Source organism: Chiloscyllium plagiosum, chromosome 6 (genome assembly GCF_004010195.1).
Source record: "Chiloscyllium plagiosum isolate BGI_BamShark_2017 chromosome 6, ASM401019v2, whole genome shotgun sequence".
NCBI classification, from domain to species: domain Eukaryota; kingdom Metazoa; phylum Chordata; class Chondrichthyes; order Orectolobiformes; family Hemiscylliidae; genus Chiloscyllium; species Chiloscyllium plagiosum.
This window is the reverse complement of record NC_057715.1, coordinates 83,271,379-83,282,512: the sequence shown is the minus strand read 5'-3', so window position 1 is coordinate 83,282,512 and position 11,134 is coordinate 83,271,379. Positions and strand designations below refer to the sequence as shown.

The 11,134-nt window shown below is 39.3% G+C and overlaps 1 protein-coding gene across 2 annotated transcripts in view; it reads left to right on the top strand.

Moving 5' to 3' along the window:
* flt3 (fms related receptor tyrosine kinase 3) overlaps positions 1 to 10,432 on the top strand; it is a 106,925-nt gene extending 96,493 nt beyond the window's left edge. For both annotated transcript variants that reach the window (XM_043692009.1, XM_043692010.1), the window contains 4 exons: positions 6,989 to 7,100; positions 7,195 to 7,294; positions 7,983 to 8,088; positions 10,291 to 10,432. In XM_043692009.1, the coding sequence (XP_043547944.1) occupies positions 6,989 to 7,100; positions 7,195 to 7,294; positions 7,983 to 8,088; positions 10,291 to 10,431 (459 nt within the window). In that variant the 3' untranslated portion in view covers position 10,432. The remainder of the gene's footprint in view (positions 1 to 6,988; positions 7,101 to 7,194; positions 7,295 to 7,982; positions 8,089 to 10,290) is intronic.
* The last annotated feature ends 702 nt before the right edge of the window (positions 10,433 to 11,134 follow it).

The window sequence follows — 11,134 nt, the reverse complement described above, 5'->3', positions numbered from 1 at the left end:
GGAGGGGGAGTTGAAGTGTTGAGCCACGGGGTGGTTGGGTTGGTTGGTCCGGGTGTCCCCGAGGTGTTCTCTGAAACATTCTGCAAGTAGGCGCACCCTCACCTTAACCTCCTTCCACCTATCGCATTTCCAATGCCCCTCCCCCAAGTCCCTCCTCCCTACCTTTTATCTTAACCTGCTTGGCACACTTTCCTCATTCCTGAAGAAGGGCTTATGCCCCAAACGTCGATTCTCCTGCTCCTTAGATGCTGCCTGATCTGCTGCGCTTTTCCAGCAACACATTTTCAGCTCTGATCTCCAGCATCTGCAGTCCTCACATTTTCCTTAATTAGTCACCAATGAATGCATCCTTCTCAATGAGCCTTTCTTTCTCATTGGGATATACCTTTTCTAAGAGTTACTGAATACTTCCTTAAAACTTGACACTGCAACTCTACTGACCTAAATTTTAACCTAGTTTCCCTGTTCCTCTTAGCCAGCTCTGTCTTTGTAACCTCATAGTTACCTTTATTTAGATTTAAAACATGAATGATGGATTCCACACTTCTCCCTTTCAAAATGAATGTGAAATTGTGTCACTTCAATAATCCTGTACCATGATGTCATTGATTAATCCTGTCTCATTGCATCTCACATTAAAATATTTTTAAAATTATTTTGACAATCTTTGGAATTTCCTGCATATTCTGTTGCTTTCTGTCATATTCTGATAATCTGTGCTGAAATTGCTGTCCTGCTCTATTGCTTTATTCTTTCCCTTTGCTTCACTTTATCCCTTGCATCTCACTGTACCGGACCATAGCTCACCTCTTGCAACCAGAGCATTTTGGAAGAAATTCATCCTCCTCTTCAGTCAGTAAAGGCATCAAGGCTGTGATAGCTGCTATGTTCACCTCAGACTCTGAGGTTTCTTCAATGCTAGATGACGAGGGAGATATCTTGGGTTCCAATAGCCTTTCAGGCTGACCTGAGGGGCTGGGTTTGGTTTACTCTTGCCCCAGCTGTGAGTTTGCAGCTTTCATGTGGTTCAAGTGCTTGTTCAGGACTGCCTCACCTTCCCGAATTTTGTACATAATAGAACCTGACCGAGCATTGATGCCTCTTACCCATGCGGGGCCATTTCTGTTGTTTTGGCACCAAACTCCATCCCCTGAAGTAAACTGTCTCTCTCACTTAGAGGATTGCTGTGTCGCTCTTGATGCCATTCCCCCCACCACCCCAGGTCTGGGAAAATCAGATTGAACTTAGTGCAGAGTCTTCGTCCATTACTAACTCTGCTGGAGCTATCCCTGTAGTTGCATGACAGATGGTCCGAAAATCTAATAGGAATTGGACAGTTTGATATCGATTGAGGCTGTAGGTTGTTTCTTTAAGCCTGTCTTCAAAGTTTGAACTGCTCTTTCCACCAGATCACTATTCAATAGGTGGTATGCAGCTGCCCTTATATACCGAATGCCATTCAACTTTAGAAAATACTCAAATTCCCTGCTGATAAATGATGGCCTCCATTGTCTGTGAACAACACTTTTGTGTTGAAAAATGCCCACGTATTGCAAAAAATGCTTGCAGCTTTTCTATCATCATCTCTGTGTTTGATGAATGAACTCTATGGACATCCAACCACTGGCTAACACCTTAAATGACGACAGTTACTTCTTCACTTCCCTAAAAGCAACATCTTGGCTATGAGACCATGTCCAAGGCTGACCCTTTTTCAGTAGCAGATATAAGGGTTACAAGATGGCAGCTGGGTTACGTATGAACTTTCTGTAACTATTCACCATCCAAGGAAAGACCTAAGTTCCAGTACAGACGTGGGAATTGGGGCACCTTTGATCACCCTCACTTTATCTTCCAACAGGTGTAACGTGATCTTGTCAACTCTGTAGCCAAAGTAGGTCACTTGGGGTGTCTGGATCACACAATGTTTTCTTCTGAGGCGTAAGCCTGCCTTGGAGAACTGTATAAGGACTACGTCTTAGGACTATGTCTAAATTCTCTAGTTGCTCTTTATTAGTCTTCCCTACTATTAACACATCATCCAGATAAACAGCGACCTAGGAAAGCTTTCTCCATCATCTGCTAAAAAATTGCACAGACTGACAATAGCCCAAATGGTAATCTCGTATATAGGTTCAAACCCTTATGGGTATTTATTATAGCAAAGTTCTGGGAATCTTCATCTGACTGTAATTGCAAGTACACATGGCCCATGTCCAGCTTTGCATATAAATCCTCTATGCAAGGGATTGGGTATTTATCCAGATGTAAGAAGTGGTTTACTGTTTGTTTAAAAGCCCCACAAATGCTAACTGACCTGTTGAGCTTCTCAGTTGGACTGGTTTGATGGTTCCTTACTTTTTAGCCCCCTGATTTCTGCCTCACCTTTTGCACATATGGCAAATGACACTAGGCTGGCTTTGAAGAATCATAAAATTGCTTCCTGGTCAACATGCAAGGCTTTCCTGAAAAACATTCAGGTACTTATCTAGGGCTTCACTCAGACAGCCATTTTCTAATCTCAAAATGTTGAATCAATCAAGGTGAATCTTTCTCAACCAATTTCACAACATCAGGTTTGGGTCTGAGACATATACTGCAATCTGTAGTAACTGAATTGAGACTGGAACCAAAATTGTAACCTTAGTCTGTAAAGGCTCCCTGACATAGGTTCTCAGTCTAGCTGAGATCTTACACAAACTTAAGGATTGGAGTCCAGATTTAATTTTGTAAAGAACTGGTTCTGCAATCACTAATACAATGGCATCAGTATCAATCTTCATTAGATCCAGGTGACAATTTAATCAGAAGTTTGTTTTGATTGGTTCTGATTTGGATCTTGCTATGCAATTTAACTGTTTCAGGCCAGATGTAGGTGGGCTTTCCAGGGTGTGCATGCTCCTGGATACCAGCCTATGAGTTTTCTTTTTGAATTCAAGCTGAGTGGGACTCTTTTGCTCTGACCTGAAAAAGCCATCATGAGTCTGCATTCTTGCAGCAACTACAATGGCTTTCCAGCCATGTTAACCTTTTGATTAAGGCTTGGCTTTGTTTTGGAGTTGTGCTGTGGGCTGACCTCGAGTTCCTCCAATCAGGATCTGTGCTGAGTGAGGCTGTGCAGTTGTCTTCACTCAAGTGATGTCCCCAAAACTCAGTCAACTTGGCAAGAGAGTCCACTTTCATCAGTCACCCTGTAATTCACATGCTCCACTAGCAGTACTTTCTAATGACAAAGCGAGTTGTGGTGCCTGTTTGAATTCAATTTGGGCTTCAGCTAGTAGGCACTTTTGCAGGATTATTAATGTCATTAATCCCACATATTAAACAGTCTCACAGCATCTCACTAAGGATTAAACCAAAATCACATGCCTCTGCCAGTCATCTTAACATTGTAAAGATCCCGACACAGATTCCCCTGGTCAATCATGCTTCAGATTTTGAGGAGGCTTGGAGTCATAATATTCCTTAGCTAAATCCAGCAACTCTTGAAAGCTTTCAGTATCTGGTGCGTCAGAAAACGTTAGGCTCCTAATAACTGAAAAAGATGCAGGTCCACAAGAATTATTCATTGCTTTCAATGCCTCAATGTCATTTGCCTAGAAAAAATAATGCATTATTTCAACATATTGGGCCAAGTCTTCAATGGCAGGATCGAACGAGTCATGTTTCCCAAATAAAGGCATGATGCCAGAAATGCTCACCCCAACTCAAAGCGAATTTCTTCAGCTGCATATTTTTTTCTCTAGTCATGAATGAAATAATTCCCCAGAGGCCAATGTCCTGTCACCAAGTTGCCCATTATTTACACATGCATAGTACTTGACACTGTTGCAACCTCCTTAGAGCCAATTCTCGGAGTGAACAGAACCTTTGACACTCCTGTTTTTTTTCTTCTTTTTTCTTCATTTTTTTTGCTGTGTGATCAGATATGCCCCTTTTTTTTCTTAAACCCCACATTACTGCCTAACTGCAGTAGTGCTTACTTTTTCCCCAGCACCCATGGTGTGTGTGTGAGGCACAGTGAGAGACACAAAGTGCACGAATCTTTATTCAATTTCCACCACCAGGAAGATAGGAAAACACCCGGGTGGCCAGTGGCAAGCAGTGCCCTTCACAACAAAGGGGACACTCCTGTTTATAGCTGTCAGCCAGGGCTCCCGGATTGGACCAGATTAATCAGGTAGCTGTAGAGCAGGATCATAAGACACAGAATTTATAGCAAAAGATCACAGAATCATGCATGCAACTGAGACGATATATTGAACAACCCTAAACGGCTGTTAAGTCTTTCATCTTTTAGAATGGGTTGCAGGCTTTTGATTCATTAATGTGTAAATCCCAGAACTTCTTTCAAATCACATTCTCGAGATAACTTAAGGTTTTATTTTTAAAAAAGTGACATCTCAACTCAAACAATGCTTTAAAGGTGTGAGGCTAGAGTTTGTCTGTATCCCAATCTTGAGTCAGACTGTTTCTATTTCAAAGGAGGAATTTATAAAATGTTACATGGATTGACTGCCTGCAGATTGTGTGTTTTTGAACAAAATAGGATGTAACTGCAATTATAATTCTGCAAATGCAAATTCACCCCGTACCTAGATTTAAGACTATGAAAGTCTCAAATGTTTTCACTTGTAGCCAGGCCAGAATTAGGGTCCATTAGTATTAAGACGGTCACTCAAAATCCAAGAGGGAGTTCACAAATTTATTTTGTTATGACTCATTCAGTTTGATTTCCTCACTTGACGAAGGATGTAGTTGCAAAGAAAGCACTACAGAGGAGGTTCACTTGACTGATTCCAGAGATGAGAGGTTTGTCTTATGAAGAGAGATTGAGCAGTTTTGGGCTATACTCATGAGAGTTTAGAAGAATGAGAGGAGATAGATAGAATAGCGAAGAAGGCGTTTGGTATGCTTTCCTTTATCGGTCAGAGTATTGAGTACAGGGGTTGGGAGGTCATGTTGCGGCTGTATAGGACTTTGGTTAGGCCACTGTTGGAATATTGCATGCAATTCTGGTCTCCTTCCTATCGGAAAGATGTTATGAAACTTGAAAGGGTTCAGAAAAGATTTACAAGAATGTTGCCAGGGTTGGAGGATTTGAGCTGTAGGGAGAGGCTGAATAGGCTGGGGCTGTTGTCCTTGGAGCATCGAAAGCTTATGGGTGACCTCAAAGAGGTTTATAAAATCAAGAGGGGCATAGATAGGATAAATAGACAAAGTCTTTTCCCTGGGGTGGGGGAGTCCAAACAAGATTTGAAAGAACTACAGGACATAGAACTACAGGGAAAGATATAAAAGGGACCTAAGGGGAAACCTTTTCACGCAGAGGGTGGTACATGTATGGAACGAGCTGCCAGAGGAAGTTGTGGAGGTTGATACAATTGCAACATTCAAGAGACATCTGGATGGGTATCTGAATAGGAAGGGTTTGGAGGGATATGAGCCAAGTGCTGGAAAATGGGACTAGATTAGGTTGGGATGTTTGGTCAGCATGGACAAGTTGGACCGAAGGATCTGTATCCGTGCTATACATCTCTATGACCTATGTGTGTGTGTGTGCGTGTATGCATGTGAGGGGGAGAGAGAGAGAGAGTGTGTTGGGGGGGAGTGTGAGAGTGCATGTGAGAGCGTGTGTTTGCGTGTGTGCTCCTCTTGGCAGGGGTGCAGGGAGGAGATGTGTCTGAGAGCCTGCGTGAGAGTGTGAGTATGTAAGAGTGTATGTGTATGCATGTGAATTGCATGCATGACAGTGTGATCTTTTGCAATAAATTATGTGTCTTATGATCCTGCTCCACAGCTCCCTGATGAAGGAGCAGCGCTTTGAAAGCTAGTACTTCCAAATAAACCTGTTGGACTATAACCTGGTGCTGTATGATTTTTAACTTTGTTACAATCACTCTAGGGACCTTGTGGAAAATCTGATCATTTGCAACAGATAGCATTCCAATCATATGAAACAAGATCTGCTTGCAAACCTCAGAATTTCATGTCTCATATTAGACACAGTTTTGTTCATAGACAGCATTTATTGAATAGTTTTGATTGTTTGAAGTCATTTTGCTGAGATTTCTCTCAAAACCAAGTATGCGTGTCAGTCAGGCTTGTAGTATGGTGCATTTGTATGTGCTAGAAGTTACATATATTATCATACAGGACCCTGTTCCTTGTAGGCAAAAGCAATTTGTCAACTTTTTCATTGAGAACAGAGTCATGGAGCCTACCCATCCCTACTGCCCTAATTCCCTTGACTAGTGTATTGACCAATTAGAGTCAAATTGTCTGGTCTGAGTTTTTCAGGTAACTAAGATTGACAGTTAACAGTTCCTCTAGGCGAATGTGAGGACTGCAGATGCTGGAGATCAGAGTCAAGATTAGAATAGTGCTGGAAAAGCACAGCAGGCCAGACAGCATGCTGCATCTCCATGCCAAAAATGGCACAAGCAATCAGCACCTTTGTTTCTTGATGAGTAAGTTGGTGGTCTCTTTCCAAGTTTTTGTGTGCCTCTTCTAATAAGTCCAAGATGAAAATCTTTGAAATTTGTCTCTTTTTAGCAACATTTAAATATATTAATGTCCAAAACACAGCAAAGTATGTGAATAAAAATGTAAGTAATTATTTTCTCGTGACTTCTATTCTCAACTTCTCATGCTTCTGGTTGTTTACATTTAACAAAATTCTTAAGATTCCTGTTTATTAAAAAATGGTAATTAAACGACTACAGAAAGTGAACTCAGAATAATTATGTGGAAATACACACCTTATAACAGAAAATAGATGGTCCTTTTGCCCTTTGATGCACTGAAAGCAGCAGATGCTGTACAAAATATGTCTCATGAGTAAAAATATTGATTTTGGTATTCTTTTCATTGGCTTCCACTGAAAAATGTCACTACTGTACTTGCACATCATAATGAGAAATAATTTAGGGAAACCTATAAGTTAACACATTTTACTTATTAACTTTGGTTTTCCAATTAAATTTAGGCACGACTGCCTGTCAAGTGGATGGCGCCTGAAAGCTTATTTGAAGGCAGTTACACAACTCGTAGTGATGTCTGGTCATATGGAATCTTATTATGGGAAATATTTTCACTTGGTAATAATTAATACTTCATATTAATCCAAATATTGCCTGATGAAAATTCTACTCAATTGCATTGCCTAATTTTATATTTTAAATATTTGTCAAGGTGTCAATCCATATCCTGGAATCCAAGTTGATTCTAACTTCTACAAGCTAATCCAAAGCGGGTTTAAGATGGAGCAGCCATTTTATGCTACTGAAGAGATGTGAGTTTCTCTGTCTTTCTATTTTGGACAATAATTTAAATTTTGATGTATTCACACTGAATAGTTATTCACAATGATTTAAAAAAAACTTGTGAAACATGTTTTGATATATTGAAAATAGGAATAAAAGAAAGCTGAGATTGAACCCTTGTACCAGATTTGCTCTGTGAACCTACTTTTAGAGTTTTCTTCCAAGGAAAGCTAGAAAAAAATATTGAACATTTAAAGTCTCTAAACATGCTGCACCAGGAACTGGTAGGAAGACATGGATTGCTGTGATGATTCTGAATATGTCATGTTGCCAAATCTTCGGGTGGTTCGAAATGGAAACTAGATTCTTTCTTATAGGGAAATGTTTAAAGGTTATGATGTCTAAGCAATTCTGATGCCTGATTAACTGTCTGCCATGTTCTGTCTTAGTCAGGATCTCACGGATGCTGCAGAGGTCTAAAAAAAACTTTCAAATTAAATAAATGTTGTATTGTAATGGCTGCTGGTAGCTATTCAAATTCAACTCTGATAATTAATTCAATCTTCATAAGATGTAATTCTCAGATCACAATGTACAAATATCTTCAAACAATATATGGAATGTATTGTTGAAAGCATTCATTGCAGTTCCATAATTTTTGAGTAATGTTTTACTGTGCCTACTTGCTAACATGCTTCTGACTGCCTATTTTCATAGATACAGTGTGATACAATCATGCTGGGCTCTTGATCCAGGAAAACGACTTGCATTTTCAGACCTAGTTTCTATTTTTGAAAAGCAACTTGCGGATGCTGAAGTAGCTGTAAGTGAACAGTCTTACAGGAAGAATTAATAACATATTTACAGTACTTGAAATGAAAGCATTTGTCTACAAATGAAATAGCTTATTTATACAGCATTCTTTATATTCTTGAGACATTCAATAGTACTTCACAATCAATGCATGTCTTTTTAAGTATAGTCACTTATTATGTGGATACATTTGGCAACCAGTTTGCGCATAGCAAGGGCTCACATACAGTAACTAAGACAAGTCATCACTCAAAAAAAATGCTGCAGAAACTCAGCAAGACCAGCAGCATTTGTGGAGAGAGAAACAAAATCAATGTTTTTAGTCAGATATGACCCCTTCAGAAAATCAGCCATCAGGTAATCTGTTTTTAGAGGTATTGGTTCAGGACTGAGCAAGAAACCAAGGGAACTTGCAAACTTGATGTCTATTAGCACAGGCCAAAAGAACAAACCACCGCCAATGCAGCCCTCCCTTAATCTTATATTGAAGTGTCAGTCTAGATTATGTGCTCAAACCACACCGCATTTGAACATATCAACTTCTGATTCACTTGCTAAATTGACATTAGATTCAGATCCAAGGATTTGTTTTTATTAAATTGCAATGATTATCTGCCAAATGGGTTTATCATTACCTCATTTAATTAATTCAGTTTGAACTGGTGTTTTCTGCAGTAGTCATTTTGAATGCACTAATTTCTTACAAATAGCATCGCATTACTAACCTCCTATACACAGTATGCAAAATAATGTTTGGGAAAAATCATTTTCTGGAAAATTTTTGTCTTGCACTCATCAGGACAATTCACAACAAATACTCAAAAGGACATGGATAATTTGAGAGGATAGGTTTGATTGGCTGGGCAATGCAATGAATAGTTTTGGGCTCCTTATCTAAAGGAAGATATATTCGCATTGGAAGCAGTTCAAAAAAGGTTTACTAGGCTGATATCAAATATGGAGGGACTTTTTTATGTGGAGAAGTTGAGTAGATTGTGTCTGTACTCATTGGAATATGAAAGAATGAGACATGGTCTCTTCCCCCCGCAAAACCCCTCTCGTGGGTCTTTACCATGGTTAACCCACTATATTGCACATGATGGTACAAATCTTTGGGGCACAGCCAATCTACGTAATCCACACATCTTTTGAGCAAGGAAGGAAACCCACAGAGACACAGGGAGAATGTGTACTCTCCACACAGGTGGTCACCCAAGGCTGGAATTGAACCCAGGTCCTTGGCATTGTGAAGCAGCAGCAGTCCTAACCCTTCTGCCACCAAGGCTAGGATTGAAAGACTTTTAATCAGTAAGGGAATCGAGGATTATAGGGAAAAGGCAGGAAAGTGGAATTGAGATAATCAGATAAGTCATAATCTCACTGAATGGCTGAGCAGACTTGATAGGCTCAATTGGCCTACCTCTCCTCCTTTGCTGAATCATCTATGGTAATGGACTATAGACTTTGATTGGTAGAGGTGTTGCCACAGACAGTATATCAATTAATGGTGACTGACAACTACCAAGCTTGTTGACATTATAAAAAAGGCAAAATTGGTCAAAAATTGCCCAGAGAAATGAATCAGAGACTGGTTGTTACCTATTATGCTCACTTTGAAATATATATAGTGTGTGTACATATTATTTCTGTATGCAAAAGAAAGAACCTGTGTATTAATACATACATATATTTGTATGTACATACAAATGCACATACTGCAAATCTGACTGACAATCCCAAATCAGTTCTCAGTATAATTTTTTATACATTCAGGATTATGTAGCAAATGCTATCCAAATGTGGAATCACATTTAATATTGGACATTATGTTGTGAGTTTTGTAAACATAGGCTGGGTTGATATCGTCATTACATTGCTTGAGATGAATAGCCAAAGGGATACACAATTTGACATGATCAGAGCAATATTTTCTCAATACCGCACTGGAATTTCAGCCAGAAGTTTGGCCTCAAGTCCCTGCAGGGACGTTGGACTTGAACATTTGAAGTGTCAGAATTGAGAGTTACCAATTAAGGCACTGCTGTCACTTCACATCTGATATCGTATCTTGTTGTTATTTGTCCTGCAAGGGGTACAATGATCATGCTGTAGTTTTATAAAAATCCTTATTTTGAGATTCATTTCTACATATGTCAGATTTTTTGAAAATATATTTTTTCACTAATTCATGTTTTATTTTGCTTTTATTTAGCTTTATCACAACGTAAAAGTGTGCAAATACAATTCACACTATAAAAACCTCCCTGTTAGTTCTATGGAGTGCACCAGCATCCATTCTGCCACATCATCACTGAAGGAAAGTACTCCAATGAATGAAGATGTGCAAATGTAATTTTTCTGCTGTATTAACCATCAAAGATAGGTGGTTTCATTGGACTATGAATGTTTTCTTTTCACCACTAAGCTAATCAATGACTGTCTCAGCTGCTAACATCACAAAGGTTACAATTATTGAAACAGTTTTACTTTTCTTCAGTTGTAGTTCAGTGGTTTATGGAAGATTGGGCCGTCAGAAATTTGTATTTCTCCATTTGTGTTATAGAGTATTGAAATATGTTAGATTAAGAACAATGTAGAAATTTGCAATTCAACCACAAAAATTAACAACTCAAAAGTGATGGAAATTATAATTAAAAAGATGACGAGTCTACTTTATGAACTCAATGATGTAGAAGCAAATAGCACTGGGAGTACTGAAATCGTGGGTGTATAAGGTTGACAAGGTTGAAACCGCAATTGGGATTGAAGAAAGCCCCACCCAGTAAACAAAGAATAATAGCTAACTAACTACTAAATTGTTGTCAAATCCTGTTTGGTTGGTTAATGTCATTTTGGAAAGGAGATCTATTGCTCTTTCCTGGTCCTATCTATATGCAACTCCAGACCCACAGCAATTGTAGTCGACTTTTAACTGTTCTCTGAAGTGGCCTAGCAAAGCACTCAATTATCAAGATGTTGATCACCTTCTCAAGGACACTCATGGATGGGTAATTAAAGCTGCAAATATTGGTAGTATTATCCACATGCCATGAATG